The 26731-nt window shown below is 46.4% G+C and overlaps 10 protein-coding genes across 10 annotated transcripts; 1 reads left to right on the forward strand and 9 right to left on the reverse strand.

Moving 5' to 3' along the window:
- Positions 1–262: 262 nt before the first annotated feature.
- TbgDal_VI3420 (hypothetical protein, conserved) lies at positions 263–1093 on the reverse strand (the record flags this gene model as incomplete). The annotated part of the gene is made up of 1 exon (XM_011775847.1): positions 263–1093. One exon carries the CDS (start codon positions 1091–1093, stop codon positions 263–265), a length of 831 nt encoding a protein of 276 aa, XP_011774149.1.
- Positions 1094–1146: 53 nt separating this feature from the next.
- TbgDal_VI3430 (hypothetical protein, unlikely) lies at positions 1147–1437 on the forward strand (the record flags this gene model as incomplete). The annotated part of the gene is made up of 1 exon (XM_011775848.1): positions 1147–1437. The coding sequence occupies one exon, from the start codon at positions 1147–1149 to the stop codon at positions 1435–1437; it is 291 nt and encodes a 96-aa protein (XP_011774150.1).
- Positions 1438–1632: 195 nt separating this feature from the next.
- TbgDal_VI3440 (hypothetical protein, conserved) lies at positions 1633–11301 on the reverse strand (the record flags this gene model as incomplete). Its single annotated transcript, XM_011775849.1, has 1 exon — positions 1633–11301. The coding sequence occupies one exon, from the start codon at positions 11299–11301 to the stop codon at positions 1633–1635; it is 9669 nt and encodes a 3222-aa protein (XP_011774151.1).
- A 578-nt stretch (positions 11302–11879) lies between these two features.
- On the reverse strand, positions 11880–12845 carry TbgDal_VI3450 (hypothetical protein, conserved; the record flags this gene model as incomplete). Its single annotated transcript, XM_011775850.1, has 1 exon — positions 11880–12845. The coding sequence occupies one exon, from the start codon at positions 12843–12845 to the stop codon at positions 11880–11882; it is 966 nt and encodes a 321-aa protein (XP_011774152.1).
- A 116-nt stretch (positions 12846–12961) lies between these two features.
- Positions 12962–14233, reverse strand: TbgDal_VI3460 (pre-mRNA cleavage complex II Clp1-like,conserved, putative; the record flags this gene model as incomplete). The annotated part of the gene is made up of 1 exon (XM_011775851.1): positions 12962–14233. One exon carries the CDS (start codon positions 14231–14233, stop codon positions 12962–12964), a length of 1272 nt encoding a protein of 423 aa, XP_011774153.1.
- Positions 14234–14614: 381 nt separating this feature from the next.
- On the reverse strand, positions 14615–15385 carry TbgDal_VI3470 (hypothetical protein, conserved; the record flags this gene model as incomplete). Its single annotated transcript, XM_011775852.1, has 1 exon — positions 14615–15385. The coding sequence occupies one exon, from the start codon at positions 15383–15385 to the stop codon at positions 14615–14617; it is 771 nt and encodes a 256-aa protein (XP_011774154.1).
- A 1378-nt stretch (positions 15386–16763) lies between these two features.
- TbgDal_VI3480 (hypothetical protein, conserved) lies at positions 16764–18920 on the reverse strand (the record flags this gene model as incomplete). The annotated part of the gene is made up of 1 exon (XM_011775853.1): positions 16764–18920. One exon carries the CDS (start codon positions 18918–18920, stop codon positions 16764–16766), a length of 2157 nt encoding a protein of 718 aa, XP_011774155.1.
- Positions 18921–20038: 1118 nt separating this feature from the next.
- Positions 20039–22051, reverse strand: TbgDal_VI3490 (hypothetical protein, conserved; the record flags this gene model as incomplete). Its single annotated transcript, XM_011775854.1, has 1 exon — positions 20039–22051. One exon carries the CDS (start codon positions 22049–22051, stop codon positions 20039–20041), a length of 2013 nt encoding a protein of 670 aa, XP_011774156.1.
- A 590-nt stretch (positions 22052–22641) lies between these two features.
- TbgDal_VI3500 (chaperone protein DNAj, putative) lies at positions 22642–23562 on the reverse strand (the record flags this gene model as incomplete). The annotated part of the gene is made up of 1 exon (XM_011775855.1): positions 22642–23562. The coding sequence occupies one exon, from the start codon at positions 23560–23562 to the stop codon at positions 22642–22644; it is 921 nt and encodes a 306-aa protein (XP_011774157.1).
- Positions 23563–24067: 505 nt separating this feature from the next.
- On the reverse strand, positions 24068–26045 carry TbgDal_VI3510 (heat shock 70 kDa protein, mitochondrial precursor, putative; the record flags this gene model as incomplete). Its single annotated transcript, XM_011775856.1, is given in 2 exon segments — positions 24068–25213; positions 25215–26045. Coding segments are annotated over 2 exon segments (1977 nt in total).
- Positions 26046–26731: the final 686 nt, after the last annotated feature.

Below are 26731 nucleotides of genomic sequence, written 5' to 3' on the forward strand. Positions count from 1 at the left end.
TGCGACCAGTTAAGAGAAAAAGGTCATTATAATGTGATGTGCAGCTTCACTTTCCAAAAAAAAAAAAGATCAGAATGCTGCAGGCATTTCTCCTTCGGATAGAAGCGCTTGTGTTCTGTAATGACACGCAAATGTCGGATGTACTGAATAATAAAGGAGCCAGTGTTGCAAAAATATCCTCACTCCATTTAATATCCTCTTTGTCCTGGCGGGCAAAATCAGGAGGAAATGGAAGTACAATTGTTATAAAGCATTGAGTTACTCAAGAATTGCTGCTACACGACACACACAGTTTGTTCTTGAGACACGTTGGCAATAACTCAATGCTGGAAAGTGTTTGATCCCTTGCACCGATGGTATCAGTCAGCCACTGCTCCAGCTCAGTGGAACGTCCCACAAGATCTGCTACCTCACGGTCGAGAACGGCTATTTGGCGGGCGTTTTGTGCCCCCAGTTCCTCCAAATCGCGTTGCTCCAATTCAAGTTGCTCTCTTAGTTGTGCAACTGCGGCAGCGTATTCCTCCTCCTCCTCGCATCTTTCTGTTGGTGACCCGGGGACCACAACGGCGGGGTTCAGCGCCCCTGCACCCCGGATCATGCTGGCTTCGAGGGCTTTCTTAACATCCTTCTCGAGTCTCTCTTTCTCGCTGTGAAGTTTTACGATATCCTCCTTAAGAGCATCAATGCGTATCTGAAGGGAAGTTGCGGCATTATCGCTCTCCCACGATTTTTGTAAGTTATCTAACTCCTGCAAGTGGCACGCCCACTCGGCAACTAGGGTTTCCGATTTACTCACCTGTTTCTGTACATGCTCAGTAAGCAAAGTCTCTTCCACCTCACTTTGACGAATAGTGTCCGCACCAGACATTAGTTGCAACTGAGCTTGACGCTGCTCTTCCAATAGATGATCGAGTTCCTTTTTCAGTTCAACCTCACGTGCCTCACTCAACACCCGCTGCTGTTCCAGCTGTTGGTGCTCCTCTGTGACAAACGACAGTCGTGTTTCGACTTCCTTCCGTTTCATCATCACCACACGCCGGCGAGTTTCGACAGCATTGAGATGCTCCATCAGTGAAGCAACAGACGACTCCATAATTACAGTACAGCGAAATATATGTATATGTGTGTTGTTGGTTTCTTTCTGGTATGATATTCTCCTTCTTCTATAAACTGTTCTTTTTTTGTTCCGTATGTCAACCACGCCCCCCCCCTCACAACGTGAAAAAGAAACAAAATAGGGTAGAGGAAACAAAAAAAATGGATTATACGACAACGAAGACACTGTTTAGTGTCACATGTTCACTCATTATTACAAAGAGGATGCGAGGAGGAGGAAGAAAGCCACCAGTATGTCACTTCCCACACACACTTATGGAAGCGAAAAATTTAAAAAAACATGTGAGTGGCCACAAGCACCACTATCAAACAAGGAATTAAGGGGATGCGCCCCGTGTATGTCTTTTGTACATAAACAGCACCAAACAATAATATTGAGTGCCCACAAAGACACAAACCATTTCCACCACGTGATGCCGACAGAAACCAAACACGAATAAGAATTTAGACCTACCCGCGGACACAAAAAACTCTGTGGCACATCACAAGAACAAAGAAATGAGGTATTTGTCAGCTCTATAACCCCTCCTCGAATACGCCGCGCTCTTGCTGGATCCACCGAGAAAGAAACACACCATCACACTGCTTTCTGGATGCGTCACCCCGCTGGGGACGAGAAGCGCTTCCCTCCACAGACAAATTCGTGCCGTCACTGTTGTTATCATCAGCATCACCGCCCTCCCCACCTGAAGCCGCAGACCCGCACCTTTTAACGCAACCAACGAACATGTGGTAAAGTGCCCATAGCGGCATGTCACATTGCTCTATAACCCGCGGTAGAAGTTCCTTGCTTATTTTCTTCGCCTCCTCCACGGTGTTATCAGGTTGTGTTACGGGAACCGTAACATCGAAGTAACACCCCATCAGCACTCCCCTCACGGTAATAAACACAAGTTGCCGCTCTAGCATGCACTGGGGTGCAAACACATCATCTACCACAAAAGAGAACTCCACGCCTTTCGCCAAGAGTGCCGTGATCAACGGTATCTCACGCAACTCCTCTTCAAGACATTTGGAAAAGAGATCTTTCGATAGAAGAACGTTGGCGTATTTTTTTGACGGGAAAATAGAATCTTCCTCAATGCAAACATCATAAAAGACCCCTGTTGAGATACACACCACGCCCCTCTGCGATATCTCCACTCTCGTTGGATACGGGCGTGGTGCGAACAAATAACTGTAGCCATCCAACCGCACACTCAAGTGCCCGTTAGCTAAGGAAGCCACATTTACAAGGACTTGATGTCTTTCATCTTTTCCCTGCAAGCAAACAGCACCAATGCGCACTGTATTGAAATTACCCGTAGCACCAAAACCTTGAGTTGATAAAGTGACTAAGACGTCCCCTTCGATTCCATCCAACGTGAAGGTACCCCGTCCTGTCAGCCGACGCTCAACATACTCCAACTGGAGCTCAAGAGAGAAGTACATGGGAATACCTTCCATCCAGCTCACATCAACACCTTTTTGCAATGACCCAACAAGTTTGTCGCTCAGTGTAACAAGACTTGCAAGCGGCATTTCAGACACTTCCATGGATAGCGACTCAAAATTCCGGTTTAGTGCAACACGCTGAAGGCGACAAACAAAACTACCGCAGGCTGGCACCACCAATGTACCACTCAAGTTAACAGTCGGTTGTAGGAAAGACTGTGGCTGGTGTCCTAGCACGGCGTTAAAGTTAATGCTTAAATCACTGATAAAGGCATCAGGAAAGACATCCCCGATATCATATCGCGCACTGGGTGACATTCCCGAGATCAAAATCTGTTCATCAGGGTAACCAATGCTGCCGGCCAATGTCAATTCAATAATGGGTTCCGTCCCCTCACCACTATCAAATTGCGTGTCATACGATACAAAGTTTATTCTCTTATGCTCCGTTACTGGCAATGCCATTTCCGATGGATCAACATTCGTAGCTTTCATACAAAGCTCAATCTCAAACACCATATATCCAATCACCAAACCTCGTAAGCCAAAGTTGATATCATTCCCTGGTAACGTGAACCGAACGGTTGCATTAGGGCTATCCATCGTTGGCGCAGAAAGAATTATTTCCGTTTTCGTATTTTCCAAAAACTGCAGGGTGTACAGCAGTAGCAGTTTGTCGAAAATGGGACATGGGCAAGTTGCGAGGGAGGTGCGGCGGATAAAATTCACGCCAGGAAACAGCTGCATTTGGTGGTTGAGGGGTAATGGAGAGCACCCAGGAAACGTCAGTCGGTACCTCGGCGTGAACACTAGCGTATTGAGTGTAAACGCAATGAGTACCGGTTGACCGGAGAACCCAACATGATAGAGTAGAGGTAGTCTAGGGAAGTGTTCAATGGCCAGCCAGTTGATTTCCTTGATTTCCACTAATACCATCACCGACGCAACGTGCTCATTTAATGCATTGATTTTTTTTGTAACCAGCAAGTCCGTGTTTCTCTGTACGTGCAGAGACATGCTCCACAAAATGATTACGAAAGCACGAGCATTATGGAATCCGTAAAAGCTCTCTGCTAGCGTACCACCCTCCACAATCTTTGGATAAAACCACGAAACGCTTTCCTTTTCGATGGAAAAATCACGAGACACCAACATTGGATTAGCAATTAACATGTTCAGCTTATCCACGCCACAGGAGTACCTTTCTGCTACCGCATGCAGTAAATACATGAAATCGTTTCCGGAGCGCCTTTCCGTGGATATGTACTTGTTGTCCGGAAGGTTCTTTGCCTTGGACGCATTCCTAAACACTTTACTCTGAAACGCAATATATTCTGATTTAAACCGCATGAAGTATTGGGCGATACGCCCATGGTGCTCAATGTCCTCAGGTTCACGGAGGCCACTAACAACGCTCCTTGCTTGATCGTAGCCTGCACGGCACTGTTGACAAAATTCGTCTTCATGGCTATAGGCAGCATTTTTCCACGTCTCGTACATGCTGTCACTGAGTGGACACCGCAAAAGGGATGATAATTTTGTCCTTGCGCCTTTCTCGAGTGACCAAAACACTTCAAAAAGCTCAAGAAATGACGCTTTGGGGATCCCCTTGAATCTCACTCGCCAGTATGATGTTGGAGTGTCTACAAAAAAGGACAATGAGTTTCCTTTAGGCGAGAAGGGTCTCTCCGCCACGGGAACGTAATCTACTCCATTGTTACTTGTCTCAACAACTATAACCAACACCTCTTCTTCCATCTCTATAGCTTTAACGATCTCCTCCTGTTGAGCAGTTGAAGCCTTACTGATTTTCTTCCCGGTTTTCTTGGGAGCTCGTGGAGAAGAAGCGGAAGTCACCTCCAATGCTGCTAATTTTTCTAATTCCGCCTCTGCGTCGGGATTGGTTTCAACACGGCCGTTGACAAACACCTGCTTGAAATGTGGAGATGTATCGCTGTCAAAAAACCACGAAACAGAGGCCTCCGTTTCCATCCCACGCGAACGCAATACAACAGTTTTTGCATTGTTATCAGATAAAAATATCGGCAACCGCACTTCATCGAATTTTTCTACTGCCATTTTCACATCGGGCGCCTTGGAGAAGTCGTAGCGAACGAATGCTTTACCGATAAAAGAATACCATTCAGCTTGGATATCGCACTCCTTTTTCCAACTTATAAAAGGCCCTGATTTAGAACTGAAACACGTTTCCTCCAGATTATCTTCTGCAAGAACGGGTCGAAGCCGCCAGTGCGACGACATTCCTCGTGGTTTCCACCCTTGGCGCACCTTCCGAGAATCTGCACTGTCATCGTTCCTCAGCGTAGCAACCGCTTGCCACGAGGAACCATCAACAGAACGCTTTTCAACTACAAATGAAGAAAGTGGCGGCAACTCCGCCTCAACAGCAACTACCTCGGTACAATTTCCCCTCAGGTTCAGGTCCTTTCCACTTGAGCCGGCTACGATATCTCCCTTTGAGTCCACATGGTGGTAAAGGGTTGGTTTTGGGGTGTCGAATCGTATGCTACATATTCTTAGCGGCGAAGTTCCCACACGCTGTGTGACCCGAAGTCGCCAATACTGACAACAATCGCTTACATCCCATGCTGCCTGCGCTAAGTTACCCCGAAGATTAAACGTTACCCCAACACCTCGCCACTCTACCGCATCGGAGCTACACTCAACCACGAACGCAGTGTAGGGACTTTTGTTTTCATGGCATATCATGCAGACACCAACAACTTGCGTGGCGTCTTGCTTGCTGTCAAGAACTATTGACGACCCAACTTCTGCCGGCACAACCACGTTTGCCACAGTATCACCGGAGGACCCCACTTCACACAGTACGAAGGGATCCAATAAACAGCTTAGATACAAAGAGTCCTCCAAATAAACGGACGGACCCGTATACTCGAAGAAAGTTAAGTTTTCGTATATCGTACTTTGTTCCCGTGCCTCCAGTTCTACGCTCCAGAATCGACGGGGTCCCCTGGGATGCCATGCAGCTCTGAAATAGTGGTCATGACTATGCCACGTGCCGCATACCTCCCACTGTTCACCATTTGAACTGCAGGATATGATCCACGTCACAGGTCGCGGTTTTCCAACACAAATACATGAAAACTCCATGACGTCAGACGGTTCCCTTTCCCCATAGTCTACTATGAGGTGCTGTCTGACAACCTTAGTAGCCCCGCTCTCGTCGACAGGGTTTTCGAACGCCACTGTGACCTTATCATCAACGAATAGCGAAGACATGGGTCCATTCAATGTACCGCTGCAAGCAACTCTTACCGGCAAAACTCTGGAAGAAACCGAAGAAACTGTAAGAAGCAACATATGGAAATACAATACGGGATATTCGTGCCGACTGTCCACCTCCTCACATTCCAAACTGAAACGCCAGAACCTCCGTGAATGGTGTCCAACCCTCTCACTCCCCCAAATTGTCCGACACCGACTAGTTATTTGATGATGTCTTCCCACCGTTTGCCATAGAACACCATCATCGCTGCACTCCACCACCCAGTTATCGTTGCATGGTTCTGAGCTCTGCATAGTCACCCCAACCAACAGCTTTTGGTAATTTTTAAAGTCAAGATTGATGACACAGTCGTGCCGCCTTATTCCCCATCTCAAATACCACGTAACGGGGAAAAATACTTCTGATTGAGAGACAGGCTTAGCCTCCGTTAGGTTAGTTATCCCTTGTGTCTCCACGTCAAGCGCTGCCACAAGGTCCTCACAAAATGTATAAAAACGGGTTGGATATTTCGGGAACGAAGCGGCGCAGAGAATCTTTTTACCTTCAAAAGCAGGATGACGGAAATAGGTTGAGTTGCTCAACCTCATTGGTCCCTCCACAAGTTCCGATGTTACGATGTTCCAGCGAAGAACATGAGGGGACTTGATAACAAAGACCTCCTCCGGTTGGCTCCATATCTGGACAATATTCTCCACTTCCTCCATCTTCCATGGCAAATCTTTAAACATCGTCGCAGCGCTTTGAACACCACCACCCCCAGATGCGAATGCCCCCTTCTCAATGTCCCATAAAATAACATGACTTCCGCTAATGAACGCGACGATGTTGGGGGTCCTTACGTTGGGATAAAATGCCGCGTTAACCCCTCTCAGGAATGGTGCAGGCAGTGTATCAAATGCAGGATGGGCTGCTATTGGTACCGCACGATGGCCAACCACAACACCATTGGAACAATCTAATTCAACAAAGTGAGGGCCGCAGAACAACAGGCAGAAATCCCCATTTGGAAGAAGAGGAAGTATGCAATGCCGCTCGAACCAACCTGCACTTGTCGACGTTGTGAAAACGGCACCAGGCGTCAAACAGTTTAATATATCCCTTGCTGGCGAAAGGAGACAGGGTGCATCGATTGTCACCAACGTAGACTCCAATGGCGGTAGTGCAACGGTGGGATCGACAGGTATAGTGCCAACAACGTGCATTACCTCGTACAGAAGAAGACGCACAACGCCCGTGCCAACAGGCAGTTTGCTGACGAAGCGCACACGCCAAACGCACCCTACATGCGATACGCCCCAACAAACAGGTGTGATTGATGATGTAATAAAGAAATGTGCGTGTCTTACATACGCGATCCCGTCGTCACTACTCTCGAGAAGGACTTCAACGGGCGCGACCTGAAGAACTCGGGGTTCTATGCACGACAGATTCAGTACAATCACGAGCGCGCCGAAGGCGCAGGGATTCATAGGATCGTACCGAACCTCGATAGTCTGGGAAGGTTCTCCCAACAAACTCTCCTCAGTTTGTACAAACACCGCACTTTCACACAGGAGCGGTGCGACCGTGGTAAAGTTATGGGGTAACACAACTGACAGAAGGTCTTCTGCGCACTCCGCACTCTGAGTAAGAGTACTTGTAACTGTACACTCCCTGTGAACGCTTCGATGAGCATCACATAAAATAACATCGTGAACACTGCACTCTGTTTCCAGCACCGTTCTACATATACTGCCAAGTGCTGTCATCGTATTTTGTCGAAACGCCATCGGCAGTCTCGACAAAACGGAAGAAGGAATGGTCTCAAACCGAACCTCGCACTTCGCGTCATGGGAGTAAATGAAGTTTTTTACGGTTGCAACACGTCCACAGCGACCAATAAGCATCACCACCATCTCCTTCTCATGTGTAATGGAGCTCCCCTTTCCGTCACCGTTATTGTTGTTTGCACTGATCTTTGCCGTTGTCCCCACCAAACTTTCTTCCCTTGTAGACCTAATACTCCCCATGCTCGCCCAATTATTGTTATTATTATCCTCTTGCTCTTGGCTCTCTTCCGTTTCACCACTTTTCTCCCACATCAGCATTGTCGCCATTGGGCCGTGAGGAAACACTTTCGACAGTGACGGTCCGAATATGGTTTCACCTGCGTTACCCTTCCCATGATCCCCAACTCGCATCGGTCCTCCAACAAGGCACCTTTCCGTGATGTTGAACACAACGTATTCAAGCTGACAGAAGAAAAACACGAGCGGCGTGTTTGCCACCGGAACAGCGGCATTAATTCCTGAAAGAAACTTTTCGGGTAGCGATCGAAACTGTTTGTGACACCTCAATTTGAATAAACCACCACTACACCTCTGGCGGTAGCTATCCCATTCCAACCACTCCTCACCACAAAAAAAATATGCAGTTCGTGGGTTGACTGGGGAATTGAAGGCACAATCAAATCCACCCATAAAAGGAAAACTGTTCAGCCCCAACGTCTTGGACATGGGTTGTAAGGGAATATTCATGGAACGATTCTCCACGTTGAAACAACACACGTGATTTTTGATAAAAAACAGAGCATATTCGGTCAAATTTCCATCCTTTGTGCAAAGACAAATGGAATGCCATGTTTCACCGATGAGTGATGGCGGAACAACCTCAGGTTCCTGTGCTAACGCCCGTGCAGTAATCCCTTTTTCCATTTGTGCTGACAAGGGAAGCACCAACCGACCTCCGTTGGGTTTAGAACGTCCCCCAGACTTCCTTTGCGATTCTGCCTCTTTCCTCATAAAGGACCACATACCCAACAAATCCTCATGAAATGGATCTTGTGTTATGATAGGGGCATCTTTCTTGCGGTTCGCCGGCCTGGACACACGCTTAGTCAAACGTTTTTTTTCCACACGATCTACGGGAAGAGACGAAGACAAGGTGAGCATAGTTGTAGACTCTGAGAGTAACCCCATAACCTGATTCCACTCAACATCACCGCCGCGTTCCCGGACATGTTCACGAGTCACCGTCCCACTGCCCATCTGTAGACGTGCTGGATAGGGTGGAAGATTCACCAAATCATGTAGAAGCCGAGCAACCCACTCCACTGCGTTAGGACCAAGTACCTCGCTCAGGTAAAAGAGAACAAGGGAGCGAGTACTTTCAGTGAGACAAAGCTGTCGCAGCGTTCGCAGAAGTTTCCATTGACTTTGCGAAATATGGCACTCACCCGTGCGGTATGCAAAGAAAAGTAACGCAGGTGGAAACCGAATAGCTTCCGAGAAAACTCTCGAGCCTTCAAGCCCCCCACCGTCTGTTGACAGGCAAATATCGCTCATGTAGTTGAAAGCTTCATGGAGCACTTGACAGTTCTCCACTATGCCAATAACTTTCTTCGGAAGGTACCGCGAGGCGTGCAGTGAAATCTTCTCACCGTTGCTCAAAGCAAAGACATTGGAATCAACAAAAATACACGCGTCACTGGATACATAGAGGTTAAAAACACTGCGGGGCACGTAAAAGAATCCACGATTCCCCACATTCTCCCCGAAGTTGCTTTGGCAGATAACATAGATGGTGTTGTGTATGTTTGTCTGCCCAACGACCTTAAGGGTCGTGTGAAATGAACGACCCATGGGCGATTCATTTGGTATCACACCGTTCGGCAGTGCGAGCCACTCTACGCAAAAGCGCATGACGATAAGTATTGATCGCCGCATCTTACGAAACGCCCACAAAACAGCCCGTGTGTTGTCAAACAAGTTCGAATGAGGACCATCGACAATAAACAACCCTTGACGTCGTCGCGAAAATGCAGCTCGAACCAAAGTCTCCATGTCAGCTACCTTACACCACTTTTCCCATAGATAATATAAGTCTCGTGTGGGTCTTTCTTTTCGACGGTTAAACGGTGCCGATTCCACAGGAAGGCAACCGACCATCAGTGCCACTTCACACGCATGCCGCAACTCCATTCCCAAAGAAGTGGGAGGTATCTTAGCTAAGAAACGGCCAACCGCATAGATCATATATGGATCAATAGCCACACCCTCGATATCCGTCATCGCGCTCGCAACAGTAAGTGCACAACAGGTGTCTTCCCCAGCCGCATCGTCAATGTAGGCAGAAGCGAAGTTGATAATAGAAAAATCGTCATTTGATAACTGGGTCAACGGAATATCCAGCGAGGATAAAAGACTTATGCCGGTCATACTGTTCGTAACCTGCACACCGCCATAGCTATACAACCCAAATCGTACAAGATGCTGCACGCACAGTTGAGAGCAAGGTTTGAACCTTTGGTGTTTTATCATTACTCTTGACAAGTGAAGAAGCGCCGACGGTCGCAGATAACAGTCCACCGTTACGTCATCATGGAGTTGAGATAAGAATCTATACGCACCATTGGACAAACATAGAGTGTGATTTCCACATACGCTACACGCATCCGCATCGTCATGGTTCTTCCTATGCATCTCCTCAGCGTCACTGCTGTCAGCTGACGAGCTGTCGAAACACCGTGTGGCTCCCGATGAGGCAGACGATAACGGGTTTACCACTTTCGTACTGCCCTCAGCGTTCAATTTTTCTGAATTTACGCGCTTTCTCTCCAGTCTAGCGACATTGTCTACCAGACAGCGCTGCAACGTTGTATTCCGAGGACAAGTGCCCTTAACACCGTGGAGGTGCTCGCTCAACACACTCTCAATCATGATCACGATATCATCGCTCAGTTTATTCTTGCATTCATAAGAGCATATAAATAGCACACCATTGTTCGTATCACAGCATACGAGCAAGGTCCGAAACAAAACTCCCAGCGCAACCTCGCAGTAACTCTCTCCACGATTCATGAGTGCCTTCGAAAGCGCCAGGAGAATCTGTCCTTCAACCCTTTGGTCAGGGGAATAGATGACAGCCCTGTTGCAAACCAAACAACGGGAAGCCACTAACTTCATGTTCGCATTGGAAAAGCACTGCCGTTGTATAGACAGGTACTTGGGTGTGTCCTTGTCCAATAGGATTTCCGTCAAGCAATTGTTTTTTAATGCGAGGGCGAAGAGCTTACGTCCACTGCTCACACTCAATGGAACGTCACGTAGGTCAATCTTTTGCAATGTTTCGTGAAAACCAAGGTACTGCAACATTTGAGCGATATCTTCAGCAGTCAACTTACATCCTCTCATGGACAAACTCGCAACAGAAAGGCGCTGTAGTGTTGTGAGAATAGGGATGATACCGCGTTCACCCAAGTAGCCGTTATCAAAGTTGAAAACTGTCGACCCGGCTCGTAATTGCTTTACAAACGCGTTGTTTACATTTATTCCAATGCGCGCACACTCCGAACGGTAAAACCTCTCCGCTTCACTGACTGAATGGATCCGATTCGAAGTGGTTGAGCTTGAAGGCGAAGGTGGAGCTAAGGGATCCACTGTCTCCTCACTGGGGGACGCGGCCAAACACTTAGTGGCCCCTTTCAAGTTTTCTTCCCCTTGCATTAATGACTCTTTTCGCCTCTTCTTTTTGTTTTTATCGTTTTTTTCTTTCTTCCCCTTCTACTTCCTTCCTCCACTTTAAAAATAGATCTAACCTTTATTTTATCCCTTCGGTGGTCTCTAAATGGTAAGGGACTGTGTGCACCTTGTTTTATTATTTTACCTTTTGTTTCAATTTATGTGGTCCTTTTCGGCAGCACGCGGTCGTGCAGACGTACGGACTTTAATATTTAGTTACCGACGTAAGTGAGCACGCGGAACCCCCGCCACAAAATAATGAGGAAATAATAAAAAGAAAGAAATTAACCAGGAGGATATCACATAAAACCCTCACTACCATGACAGTGCGACCCCTCTCCTCCTCCTGATACGAGGAATAATTATGTTGAATTAGTAAATAGCGAGCGGCTCACAAAACAAATGTTTTTTCCTTCGTTCAAAACCAACCTTCAAAAAAAAAAAGCGTGGCAATTAATTTACCCCTGCCAACTTCGCACACGACAATCACATTGCCTCTGGTGCCAACAGTTACACCTGATTGATGGATATGGTGCTGTCAAAGCTATTTTTTTTTTCCTTTTTCATTCTTGCTTTTTATTTGCGTCTTCCCTTTCTCCAGCCTGAGAACCTATCGAGTGGTGTTTTAAGGTTCCGACTAGGCGCAGTTTATTATTCTCCTCTACGAAAGGGGAAGTGTTGCGGATTATATAAGCCGACACGCCAGCCTCCAACCCGGCAGAGACGATAGCCTCCAATAGTTCCTCGCCACATTCAGGAATCATAACGGAAAATGAAGAAAGGTACGCCCGCAAAAGTATTTGTAGGGGAAGCATTAGTAAAACACGTATGGTGCAGCACTTTTTGGTCCCAAGGTGGCGGCGACGGTACCATAGTTTTGCAAGTGTGAGCGCCACTGAGGGCATTTGCCACACGAAAAAGTCCAAATCCCACTCCGATGTAGACGAGAAGGCATAAACGGCGTACGATGCAAAGCGTCCCGGAGAAAAGAGGTCCAACGTTCGCAAAATCTCCGACCAGCCAGTGAGCGTGTAATCAAAAAGGAAACGTGGGGTTGTCACCGCAGCAAGGTACCGCACTGGGCAAATAATCACTGAAACACCAATTTCTAGTCCCTGGGAAGCCACATACGAAATCATTGACTGCTTCGACTGTGAAACAGAACCTCTACGACGTAGCACATACTGCAAAAACAGGCCTCGTCCCGTGTAGTAAGTGACAGAATAAATAATGAGACGTAAAAAAGATCCAAAGGCCAGCCGGAGCGTCTCTACACGCGAGTCGATAGTTGGTAGATGCTCCATAACATCTATGCACAAGACTAAAAATTGACACTGCCAAGTGGAATCCTTTTGTGTCTTCAAAACATCAAATAACAAGAAGAAAAGCAAAAAGCAATGAAATTGGAAATTGGAAATTGAAAGGGAAGTGCGGCAACAAACTTGTGCAACACACAAACTAAAAGAGATCAGCGTTGCAGTTCGTAAATCGGAATGAAAAGTAGACGAGAAATGAAGCAGCGTGCACATGCGCGGACAGAAGAAAATAAAAAATTATAGTGGTCGAACGGGACACAGTTACAACAGAACAACACAGAACATGAAGTTTTTCACACCGACAAGTATGAAAGAAAGAACTGAAATTTTCATGGGGCTTGTAAAGGTGGCACTTTATCCCGTGGAAGCCTGATAGTCGGCGAAACCAAAATGAAAGGTTTGGGAAGCGTACCCGCTACCGGGGAGAGAAACGAAAAGAATGTTTCCCCTACCTCCAGAAGAACAATAAACCCGGCAACATTTATATCGTTGACTGCTTCTAGGGAATCTGTCCAAGAAACAGCAGCTAAACTAAGAGGTTCAACGTCCTTCCAGGAAAGAGGTTCCAACTTTAAAGCGTGGATGAAGTGAACGTCCTTTACGTAACAAACAGCTCTGTAAGACAATAAAGGGGTACGTTTCGTCCCTTGAAAGTAACTTACAATTTGCTCTGCACGCCAGCTGTCGCGAACGTTACCCTTGCGCTTGAACACTCCCGTTTGCTTTGGGTATTTGAGAAAAATGATTTTCTCGTCGATCACTGCATTACGCAAGGTTTCTGTAAGTTTGTTACCTGAACCACAGACTACTACATGCGTGATACTGAACACGGAAAGTAGCTGAAAAAGGAGGTCAAGCCCCATGTCAGTTACCCACCCCATAGTATTCACAATAACGCCACCGGCAGCAAATTTTGGGGTGGCCAAACTAAAAGATATAATTCCCCGTGCCAACGATGCACATAGATCCAAATATCGTCCTCGAGTGGAAGCATTTACGGTTTTATCACCAAAGAAGGCCGTTAATGGCATCACCGTATTAAACCCCTCATCAATCGGTAAATAGTTATCAACAAACGCTGTTGCAACACTTCCTGGGCAGGTAATACCTTGTTGCCCAACATCCACGTCCACAAGGGCAACCCCATGAACCTGCGATGCGACTGCCATATTCGCAAGTGAGCGGCACAAACTACTCTTCCCGGTATTCACGTCACCAACTACGAGGACACGTGGGCCCCATGGCCCCTCCTTCAAAGAGTTTGATGACGTGCCTCCAGGATTGGTGTCGTTTAAAGACGGTACACCGCGTTTGCTGGCTTCATGGCGCGCGAAATCAAGCACAGCATGGATGTCATACACATCAGTACGAATATATGTTACCACGCTGGTGAAATCCCCTCCCACGTGAAGTCGACACGCCACAGGAGATACCACTGGTATGCTACACATGGAAAAGTCGTAGCGGGTATTTTTTTTTAGAGGTGCACCAAAAATGGTCGCTGCTCCATCCGTAAGTACAACATACCCCGAACTACGAAAGCGGATTTTTAGTTCTTTGCGCTCCAAATTGAATTCTTCAGTGCGACAATTAGAAGACATGCCGCTGCTATTCACCACGGCCAACGAAAGATAATAATAATAATAATAATCTATCTCCGGTCTCCCTTCAACCGTTTGTTTCTTCCCTCGTACTGTGCTGGTAATCGCGGTGCTTGTGTGTGTTACGGAAAAGGGGAGCGCGAAAGTAATCCAAAGTTATTCGATGTTTTCGAAAACGAAGCCCCTACCTTCACTTTGAACCGAAAGAGGAAAGCGAAACAACCCACGCACCATCATACCGAAGTGCCAATTGGGCCGAAAAGAGAAACATAAATACCCTCGCAACAACACATGGAAATAAGTAGTGAAACCCATAAATGGGGGTATAAACGAGGACGAAACAACCAATTCATAGTCCAACGCACACTGACGAGCGCAGCTTCAGGGGAAAAGTTTCAAATTCCCAGTAATGGGATTAACTTCACTCGAGGGAACAGGTCCAACAGCCACAACTACTAAATCCTCCTCAATATCTCTCACCGCACTTGGAGGATTCCCCACAGGAACACCAGGAGCATCACCACGGCTTCTGCTGCAGCACGGCAATCCACGCTCCTGTGCACTCACCAAGACACGTCGCAATGTTTCCACATCGGGACCTTTCAGTGCTATTTTTGCGCAACCAACCATGTTCCACCACAGATACCATCTTTTCCACTGTACGCATGCCCCATCACTTTGTATAGTTTGAGCGAGATTCATAGCTGCACCAGCTGCGTGCGTGGCCACCTCACTGGCAGGTGTCTTCTTACCGTCACAACGGATGACAAGAACCATTTTGAGACCAAGCTCCTCCATTCTCTCAAACCCGCTGCTTCCAGAAGAATATGAAGTCTCTTCCTCGTCTCCCTCGCTGGACTCGGCACTGTCACTGTTATCACTATGCAAACATTGCTCTTGAGATTCGTCAGCTGATTGCTGCCCCAGTTTAGATAAAGTAGCCGCACGTTCCCTTTTCAACAGTTCTTTCAACGCCTCGCTAGCACGATCGATCCGCGGAGGCAAAGGCTTCTGTTTTCTAGTTTTCATTTGCCACACCCCAAGTTGCGCGACAACCCCAGGGAGAATGAAACCGAGGAAGAAACCAGCTAAACAGGATAGCAAGGTTTGTATGCTGGTTCCTGTATCCCCCAACACGTTTCCCTCCAACATACACCACTTTAAACAAGCGAAAAAACCAAACAAGCAAGTGAAAAAGGAAGGGATATATATATATAGATATAGATATAGATATAGATATAGATGGACATAACGATTGTACAAGTGTTCATCTACAGTTTCAAATCAAGCATGTGGCTGAAGGCATGAGCACGCGTTTTAAGTGCTTATGCCCTCATGTGGCTGTGTAGTAGTGAATGTATAAAGGTTTGAATGAGAAGGTGTATATTAGTTCACAAAGGAACATGCGCCAAAAGAAATCAGGTAATATACTTCAATGCACGACCGCAATGCCTTGAAAAGCTAATGTGTTTATTCTACAGATATACATACGTCGCACCAGACCACAACACATGAACTCACATACACACTTCGTCCCTCTTTCGATCCGCTTAACACAATTTGCCGCACCCACAACAATACATATTAACATATATAAATATATTTATGCATATTTGTATATATGTATTATTTCTTTGATTATTTGATTATTTTTTTCTTTTAAAAGTAGAAAGTGAAAGGAATGATTAGCAGGAGGAAAGTTGCTGCTACCAACCACGTAACGCTGACTGTGTTTATGTGTGAAACCACACACCAGATGAGCTGGGTAGCATAGTAGGCCGCAAAAAAAAAAAAAATGGTGATTGTAAAAAAAAAAAAGGTAAACAAAGCGATTGATAAACGATGGACAAGGTAAGCGAGGGAAAGAATGCCACAAACAAAACAACAGAGAAAACGAAGGGAAAAAACATGAATGTTCAGAAATAAACAAACTAAACGCTTAAGAGAACGCATCGGGTTGACGCTGGCAAATGCAGCCAGAAGAGATATACATCGTGTGCTATATATCTGCATTCACATGCTTGTTTGCTTGCTCGCGCTCGCCAGTGCGAACTCTGTTTTTTTTCCCTTCTCCCTCCATGTGGCATAACGGTAAAATACAATTCTTCTGCTTTCTTTTTGCGGCTCCTTTGTGGATGAAACCCGGGGAACACGCAGCGTATCGTCCACCGCCCCTTTTCCGACATACCGGTATCTCACCGTTGTCGATATGCATTATCCAATAGCATAAACAAACCAAATTATTTCTCTCTCTCTCTTAAGAAAACAAAAAGTAAGGAGTCAGAACGATGACTGTTCTCGCTCATTAATCCCAACACAATAACTGTTCTATAAATAAGCATAACAAAAAAGGTAAGCACTGAAACTTCCGTCCCAGGGAGGGTGTGGTCGTAATTCCCTGAACTTCATAACACCGACCAAAAATGAAACAAACTTGTTCACACAACACCTTACCCAATGTGCCTTATAAAGTAAAAAACGACAACGTACCGTATGAAAATAGACACAGATACACGTACGCATATGTACCTTAAGACACGCGGGTCCGGACAGTGCCGCCACAACTTCGCGTCCGGCGAGAGTTGCTGACACGACCAGGTGCGTTCGCGGAGATTCTTTCAAACCCGTTGAGTCTCGAGTCGCCCATTTGAGTGGGTTTGTTGGATCTTGCCGTTTGCGCAGGTGTGGGAACGAACGTTCGCCGCCCCGAGGCTGCTTTCTTGAGATTTATCGCAGGAGGTTTGCATGCGGGTGCTGCACGCGGCGTTGCAACTGGCCTGACGGGACGAAGAAAGGATGGACGTTCCCTCGCAGATGTTGCAGTAGCGAAAGTCCTTACCGATTGCGTCACTGACGACTCCACTCGCTTGTTGGCGCCATTCGTATTGTGGCTAGTTACAGTATTGACGGCGGTATTGCTAAGCTGATGTCCCCGTTGCCTCGGTTTATTTGGTGAAACATTGTTTATAACACTAGCGATTCGCGAAGCTGAATGGGGTGCCTGCTTTTGTGAAGGGGGTAAATCCTTGGGGAACGTTGGGGACGAAAAGCGCGGAACGACCTGCCTTGTCCGCGGAGACGAACACTTCGCTAAGGGCGGTGTCGCTTCAATAAACGACGGTACAGCGGCTGGACCACCATTTCCCGCAGAGCCGCGCACCGCTTTCAGAGTTGCCTTTTCACCTGCGCTTGTAGACGCAGCGGGGTAGCGGCTCGAAAGTAACGGTTGCGAACCCGACGATGGTGACCTTACCCCATTAGATGATTTCCACCGTCGCGCAAGACCAAAAGAAGACCGCAAAAGCATAGAATAGAGTGCGTCACGGTGAATTTTGCTCGCAACGTCCTCGTTTCGGCGATTCTCAGCATCACGCTGTGAAGCAGTGTCAATCAACTCCGCTAGCCTTGTCAAAACGCAAAGTTTGTTCTCTTGCATCTCTGGTGACTGCCATCCTCTTCCGGGAGTTGGGGAAATTTTAGTAAGTGCCTCACTTGCCGTAACAGAGTTCCCAAAATCTGGAAAGTACATGGGCCTCTCCGAGTCCTCGAGGTCCTGGTCGTTCGCGCGCCGAGCTGAAGACACGCTTACACTCAATCCCTCCACGCTCTTTCCACTACTGCTGCTTCTGAGACCGCTCCCACTGGCGGAAACCACCTTTTGTTTCCGACTGTTATGAATAATCCGCTGCTCTCTCCGTAGACTTTGCTGATGCTTGGAAACCAAATCAACTAAGTGGGTGGGCGCATCTGTACTCTCCACATGGGGAGACGGCTCCTCCTCAGCCGCCAACGGAGAACTGCAAACTGAAGAGTTATAAATTTGGGAATTAACAACCAACGCACGACTTCTGCACCACACGCCTGTCGCCAGACCTAACCTAATGCGTTCAATAGTATCGTTTATCCGAGACTCCAGTACATCTTCCCGCAAAACAGTACCATCCGCCTCACACAATACATTTAACTTTGAGAAGGTTGAATGAAGCAACCATTCCAAGTCGCTGACCACTTCTTCAGGCTGACGTTGCTCACCGCTATGTGGCGCCAGTAACCAATCCCCAATAACCCACCGAGACCTATGGTTAGTTTCCGCCGCACCTGTTCGAACGTTTAGTTGCCTAAGAATTGAACTAAAACTCAAGTTACAATGAGGTGGCAACTGCATACATACAGATCCGTACTCCTCTACGCAGCTGAGAATATCCTCAAAGTCAGCCTCCTCAATGAGTCGCCAGCCGGAACGTATGACATCTCCTAAAGATAAACCGGTGAAAGCTGAAAGAGACACGACAAAGCGCTCTCCACTGGATGGCAACTGACGCACGTACGCGTCGACAGGAAGAGCTATTGACAGCGGTAAATCGCGTCGATGTGAGGCTGACACCAATGCTTCCAGCCTCTCCTGTTGTGCAAGCAGAAACGCATCGTTAGTATTTGTGTCTTCCTCTGTTCGTGCACCTCGGTCCGTGGATGACGGCGCAATCTTTCTTGGTTCTTTCTGTGCCAGTGGAAGGCAGCGCAGCTCGTACATGCATTTAGTGTATTTATCTTTCGCACAGTAACGTGGTCCGTTTGCACTCTCCGCCGCGTCACTAATACAGTTGCAGATGGTGAACATGGGGAAAAGCTCCGCAGTGTTTACCGACGGTGAGAGTAGCGAAAACGATGCTACTTCGGGCTCCTGCATGCTACCAGCGTATGGGAACTAGAGAATAACGATAACTGCTTAAAGAACACCCTTCCCCTACGCTTTCCAAAAGTGGCGGTTGAACCACTTCCGGCACTAACTGTGAGTGGGTAAACAAGGAAATACACCACCTATAGATTTCTTTTTTAAAAAAAAGGAACGGGAACGGGTTAAAATAGTAGTAACAGCCGAATGGGCATAAGAGACATTAAGAAATAGAAAGACAATATCACGGAAATGAGTTCAAGCTGATGTAAAGAGGATTCCGGCAAAAACTCTTATTGCAGAGCGCGTCCGATGAGCCCATTGGCAGCTGCTATGCCGCATTTTCTCCAGTGCGCACCTTTTCTACTAATCCTTTAGTGGATTCTAGCTGCCGAAAAGTGAGTCTGGGGGTCATGCGACCGCCGCTGAGGGAGTTCACCGCCACCGCTTGCACTTAAAAAGGAGGAAAGGAAGAATCCCTTAAATCTTTTACCAACCCACCAAAGAAGCAACTGATGAAGTAAGGAAGTGGAAAGAGCAACGACCAAACTTAAAACTAAGAGACAAATATATATATATATATATATAAACATATACTTGAATAAATCTTTAACCCTCAGTAACAACAAAGACAAACAAAACGGCTTTATTCAAGAAATTAAAGAGAGATCAAGAAGAAAGTCAAATACGGAGCATGAAACACAAAAAAGATATTATTAGTAAGCAGAGCAGCGGTAGTGTAAGAGAAAAAGTAAAGATAAGGCAAATGATAATGTGTGCAAAGCGAAACGAACACCAACGCATACAAAACAAACAGAAAAAGAAAAAAACATACACAAAAGTGTGAAAAAAAAAAAAGAACGTGGAAGGTAAACACGTTCTTCGGCTATGAAGTAATAAAATTTACAGCTTTGATGCCTCCAGTGGCCATCCAAGGATGAACTTCATCACAAAAATTACGGAAGCTGAATATAGTTAACGACACCAAAAAGTATATTGTATTAATCGCGCATGACAAGCGAAGGGATGAATTGTTTTTGTTTTTCTCTCATTTTTTTCGTTCCTACACTCTTTTTGATCCCAATCACCTTTAAGTAAGTAAATGCGAGGTGTCCTTCACTTCACTGTTTGGTTCACAAATGTGGAGCGACATCCCATGAAGGAATCGACAAGTCTTCGTTAGCACCGATATCTCTTAAGGCGACAAGTTTAACAGACGAACTTGTCTCATCGACGACTACTTTACAGTTTGCTTCATTGAGTGATACACGGCGCACCGCACCAAGCAGTTGGGGAAGATAATACAAGACCGAGCCGTTTTCGCAGTTTGAACCCTTTACCCCAACCGCAAAAACCGAGACGTATTCGTATAGCGCGTAAAACAAGTGAAGCGAGAACATCTCTTTTTCGTCTTTTGTAAAGAAGGTAGTTAGGTTATCATACACCATATACACTTTCTTATTTATGTTGCCTTGTGGATCCGCGTTAACCAATGGAAAGACACCAAGCTGCTGCAAAGCTGATTGCAAAGGTAAAACCCCATCGTTTCCCGACACACGTGGTTCGGAGAAACCTTCGTAGGAAGATACTGAATCTTGTTGCTCATCTTCACGCCAATTGTCCTGCTGGGCGCGTAGTCGTCCGTACGTGACGTAGACCATAAGGAACAACCGCGTTGCCATATACGTCAAATCAAACAATGTGCGTTTCTCCGCAGGGGCAGAGTTGACACCAATAAGATCACGTGCCCGGTCAACAGCAGCGCGGTGACGCCCGTATTCTATGCTAAAGAAAAGCGACGAGCGTTGACGGCATTCCTCGCTACAGAAGAGTGCTATGCGCTTACCCGGAAGAGGTGAACACTCCGTGGACACGGGCGTCAGACTAGAGGCAGGTTTGAGGCACACGCAACATCTATCAGACGACTCTGACCAAGGGGACTCCATGGCGAGAATTATGCTGGCCTCAGCATAAACAATTTCCGATGCTCGGAAATAGCGACGGGCGACAAGTTGCTTCCTATACTGTCCATCAATGTAGAGGCCCAAACTGTCGACTGGCAGAGTTCCTTGGAGGGAAAGCATGAACGAATTCAGTTCCTCTACTGCGTGCAGCTCTTGCGAGTTCGGAAGCATCCGCAACGCGCACTTGACGTTGTCACATGCTTCCTTAAACTTTCCCATCCCACTTAAAGCACGTGCAGCACAGAGATACCCCTTTACCCAAAGTGGTTCAAGGGCTATAATCCGCTGAGCATCCGCCATCGCCTCTTCGTAGCGTCCAAGAGACACCTTGGCGCGGGAACGTAGAATCAATGTGCTCACCGTGACACTAGACTCATTCTCAAAGGTCTCTAAAAGGTGCAGTGCCTCTTCACCCCTTCCGCCAACGATATGATCCCGTATCTCCACTAACCGCGGAGATTGTACCTCTAAAATGTATAGAGACTCGTAATACTGACTGACACAGCGAAGCACTTCACAATTATTAGGACCATCTTGACAGCATCCAGGTTGGCTGGCAAAGTTTCCAAAAACCCGCAACAGTGGACCTGATCTGCTACTATAACTTCCAGATTCCTCATACGCCTCTATAGGCTCAGTCGATAGACATATCCGTGGGAACGTCAGAGCATAGTCCAACTCGGCGTGATCATTGCGAAAAGCGACGAGTGTCATTTTACCGGAGTGCCGGACCACTGTCCCACGTGACCTGCCATTACAAACAACGCGGTGTGACTCGCTCCAGTATTCCCGCAACAAATGGCAGACATCGTACTCATCCACAATCCACACAGAGGACCCTGCAGGAAGGGATTCCACTGGAAGTCGGGGAAGTTTCGGCCTCTTTCTGCGGCTAAACGTGAAGGCTGATTCGGGAATATAAAGTTGCGTTTTATCATCCCACTCCTCCTCACGCCCCTCATCATTATCCGCATGCTTGCCATCCAATTTTTCCCCTGTGCCGTTCATAATCTCCTCAATTGAAAAATTTTCCTTCACGGTACCCCAAACAGATTCGTCAAATGAGGTTTCAGCAGCCGCAGTCAATTTTTCATCACCAACGTTAAGTAGTGAAAAGGGCTGCAAATCGGCCTCTTCCTCATCAATCGCTTCTTCCAAGTCAGGACACCCAGTGTGGGACATCACCAATGGTGGAGTAAATACACACAAACACAACACACACACACACACACACAAGCAGTGGGTCCCTTTTCCAACCCAACGTAAATTAGTACCTAAAACGAAATAAAATAATAACCACTTTTATCTATTTTTATCTTTTTTTTCCGTTTTAAAGATAAATATATTTGTATGTATATATGCGTTAAATAAATGTGTAAAGAAAGAAAAAAAAAGGTAAAAAGGAAAACGGGGTAGATAGAGAGGTGACCTCCAACTCCTACCCTTGATACCTCACTGTTAAACACCCGTCCTTCTTTCCCACGTCCTTAAGAATACCTCCACTACCAAAAGATGTTTTCCACCACAAGAGGTACCTTAAGTGAGACCTTCGGGAACGGCGAGTCACCTTTGCCTATCAATGAATGTCCCCTAACACTACGTTAAAGAGAGAATAGAAACAATCAAAGCAGCAGAAGAAACAAAATATGACAGAGCATTCCTAACATGACAATAGCAACACAGTAAAACAATAAGAGCAATGGTTCCAAATTAATAATTGTATGGAAACAGCAATTTGGAAAACTCACAAACCTCGAACAACACGCAGTCACCTAACCACCAGCCACAATGCTGAAATGATCTTTCGGCGGCTGCACAGTCCTAAAGTGTCTCCCCGGTTTGACTGGTACAACAGGGTCCGACTCAACCTTTCCTTCGCTGGCGGCAATCAAAACAATCGCCGCAGCGGCAACAGAAGTTTCCACCACTTTTCGATGACGCATGTACGTTTCCATCAATTCCTCCCGCTTTTCCTCCAGAGATTCATAGAACCATGTACGATTGCGATGGTGCTTCCCCCACGCAAATGCACGCTGGTACATGAAGTAGATACTTACTAGTGCTAAAACCAAATACAAGCGCAAAAACGTCGGACTTCGAGACGGTAGGTCACCGCTATCACTCAAACGGTCGACTCCACGTTGAAACACTGTCTTTGCGTTATCTTCTTTCTCGAGGTCCAACGACCGCCTTCGTAACTCCTCCGTCATCTCTGATTTCGCAGAGAAAGAAGCGTAGCGCGGCTGTTGTGCGCGCACTAATGGCCTGTCGAGCTCTACCCACTTGCCATCATCACGGTTTTGGTACATATACTTCCCAGTAGGTGTCACACGCTCAGTAGAGGGATCAAGAGCGCTTAACTTGGCACATTCTTCTTCTGACAAGGTGGCGCTCACATGATCTTCCGATTGTTGTAGCTGTTCAGTGGAGATGGGACTCGGCCAACGCGTCTCAGCCTTAGGTTTTTGGCCAACTAACTTTGAGCGCAGCTGCTCATACGCTCCCTCTTTTAGTAAGAAATTATAAGCCTTATTTATTCGCTCCATTTTTTCACTGTCACCAGTTCCTGAGTCTGGATGGTGAAGTCGAGCCAACTCTCGATAACGCATCTTCACCTCCGCCTTCGTAGCTGTACGGGCAAGACCCAAAACCGCAAAAGGGTCTTTTGAAAGCAAAAAAAACGACGAGCGCATACTATGAAATACGAAGGCACTCACCGCGAGCACAACACAAGCGGTCACAAAGCAACCCTAAGAGTGTACTTTCAATACAATCAAAAAGTAATATTGTGCTTTCAGCTGGAGTACAGCGGAAACACACTAAAGAAAGAAAACAACAATAATAAGAGTAATTTCTTTTTTAAAGAATTGTTTCACGGAGGAAACCAATAATAGTAAAAAATATACAAATTTAAAAATCTTATAAAATTACTTATCAAAACCCCTTCAAACACTTTTAAAAAAGTCAATATCATTATATATTTGCCTAAAATTATAATAGCGAAAAAAAAACCGCTCAAAGTACAATAATAAAAACCTTAAACCACAAATATTATGCCGTCAATTCAACCGACCGGCAGAATCATTGAAGAAAAAACGACCGAAGATAACACACAAAGAAAAAAAATTACACCTCCATAAAATAGGCGTAAACATTTTTTTTTTAAATGACTCAGTAATGCATCCACCAACATTTCACTTACTCCTTCTTTTCACCAGATGCCTGCTGCTGTTGTTGCTCACCCTGACCTTCTGTGCTGCTGCTACCAGAGCTACCGCTGTTCGCTGCTGCCGCCTGTTGGTACTCCGTGCGCCCACATTCCATCACTGCCTTTTGCAGTTTGTCAGTAGAAGCCGACAGTTCATCCTTCGTCACATTTGGATTCTCCATCACCTTGCGAAGTTCAGCCAAAAGGGTACGCACATTCTCCTTCTCAGCGTCCGTCACGTACTTCCATTCCGTCAGTTGTCGCTCAGCAGTGTTAGCCTGAGTCTCAGCATTGTTACGCACTTCCACAAGCTCCCGCTTCACACGGTCAGCTTCAGCGTGCATCTCAGAGTCGCGGATCATGTTCTCGATCTGCTCCTTCGTCAACCCACCATGAGCAGTAATGGTGATGTTCTGTGTTTTCCCAGTTGCCTTGTCCTTCGCAGTTACGTGGCAAATACCATTAGCATCAATGTCAAATGTCACCTCAATTTGTGGTACACCGCGTGGTGCAGGAGGAATTCCAACGAGGTCAAACTGACCCATCATTTGGTTGTCAGATGCCATTTCTCGTTCCCCTTGGAACACTTTGATTCCGACCTGTGTTTGGTTGTCCGCAGCAGTTGAGAAGGTTTGACTCTTCTTCGTCGGGATTGTTGTGTTCTTGGGAATCATACGTGTGAAGACACCACCAAGTGTTTCGATTCCAAGTGATAGTGGTGTAACGTCAAGCAATACAAGACCCTTCACATCACCACGGAGAACACCACCAAGTGTTGCAGCACCCAGTGCAACGGCCTCGTCAGGGTTCACACCACGGAACGGTTCGCGACCGAAGAACTGCTTCACAGCCTCCACAACCTTTGGCATACGCGTCATACCACCAACAAGCACAACCTCAGAGATTTCCTTCAGGTCAACAGCAGCGTCCTTGATGCATTGCTTGCACGGTCCAAGTGAACGTTGTACGAGCTTATCAGCAAGGGAATCAAATCTTGGTTGGGGTTCCCATTCAATGGGCCCGGGTGGCGCTCGTTCTTGGTTAGGTTGTAAAAAGGGAAGGGTTACCTCCGGTTTCATTTGTGGTGGAAAGTTCACATTTCGCTTTTTTGCAAGCTCCACAAAAAGGTTGCAGTCCATTCCGTCCCTTGTTCAATCCAATTCCAGAATTCTTGGGGATTCCTCCCGGAATGTGATCGGAGAGGCGGGGATCAAATTTTTTTCCACCAAGGGGAGTGTCGCCCTTGGTGGCCTTTACCTCAAAAACACTTCGGGCAATTTCAAGTACGGAGATATCAATTGTTCCACCACCAAGATCATACACGGCAATTAAGCTGTCTTTCGTTTTGTCCAAGCCATATGCCAGTGCAGCAGCAGTCGGTTCATTCACAACACGGATCACATTCAGTCCAGCAATCGTACCGGCATCCTTCGTTGCCTGACGTTGTGCGTCATTGAAGTACGCGGGGCACGTCACCACAGCGTTAGACACTTTGCGTCCCAGGAAGTTTTCTGCCGTTTCCTTCATCTTCTCAAGTACGAATGCACCAACTTGTGAAGGTGAGTATTGCTTCCCATTCCCATCTTGTACCCACGCATCACCATTATTGCTCCGAATAATCTTGTAGGGCACATTCTTGATGTCGTGTTGGATGTGCTCATCATCGAAGCGACGACCAATCAGCCGTTTCACCGCGAAGAATGTCGACTGTGGGTTCGTAATCGCCTGACGTTTCGCTGCAAGGCCAACAAGTTTTTCCTGTCCTTTGAACGCAACCACAGACGGTGTCGTCCTGAAACCCTCTGTATTCTCAAGTACGCGTGGCCGGTCACCTTCCATTACTGCAACACAACTGTATGTCGTACCCAAATCAATACCAATCACGTCACCAGTTACCTTCGATGACTGCCACCGCGCAAACGGGGCAGACGCCAGGCACATGGGTGCGCATACACGACGGGCCAACATTTTATTACTTCACAAACTACTTCTTACCTTAGAAATACTTTACCTCCGAGAAAAAATTCTAAGAAGTATGCATGTTATATGATATAGAATAAAAAGGAATATCTCATATATTGAAATCAATGAATCTCTTCTATAATTGAAGACGTTACAACCGCGTTTCAGATATGAGTGTATATGTAATAATAAAATTCGTAGTGATGTAATAATAATGTTGTATGGATCGGCTCCCCTCACGGTCAAAAATCACCAGGTACAGATGAACTTTGTCGCAGCACCCAACAACAATCAACAAGGATTCGTTTATAACCCTCCAGTTATCGTTCCTCAATTGTGCAGATAAACATATAGTGAAACGATAAAACTGAAGCACCCCACACTTCACTAGAAGAAATGAGGACAATAACTTAATAATACCCCATTATCCAAATTCGTTGCACCATTTATCAAGTAGAACACAAGCCGGTCAAATTAAAAAAACAAAAAAAAGCAATAAAACATAATAGTAATGATAATAATACTCCTTGATAGTAGAAAACGTTAAAAATCAGTTAGAAAAAAATCAGTAATGCATCCACCAACATTTCACTTACTCCTTCTTTTCACCAGATGCCTGCTGCTGTTGTTGCTCACCCTGACCTTCTGTGCTGCTGCTACCAGAGCTACCGCTGTTCGCTGCTGCCGCCTGT

The sequence above is a fragment of the Trypanosoma brucei genome, chromosome 6, assembly GCF_000210295.1.
Source record: "Trypanosoma brucei gambiense DAL972 chromosome 6, complete sequence".
NCBI lineage: Eukaryota > Euglenozoa > Kinetoplastea > Trypanosomatida > Trypanosomatidae > Trypanosoma > Trypanosoma brucei.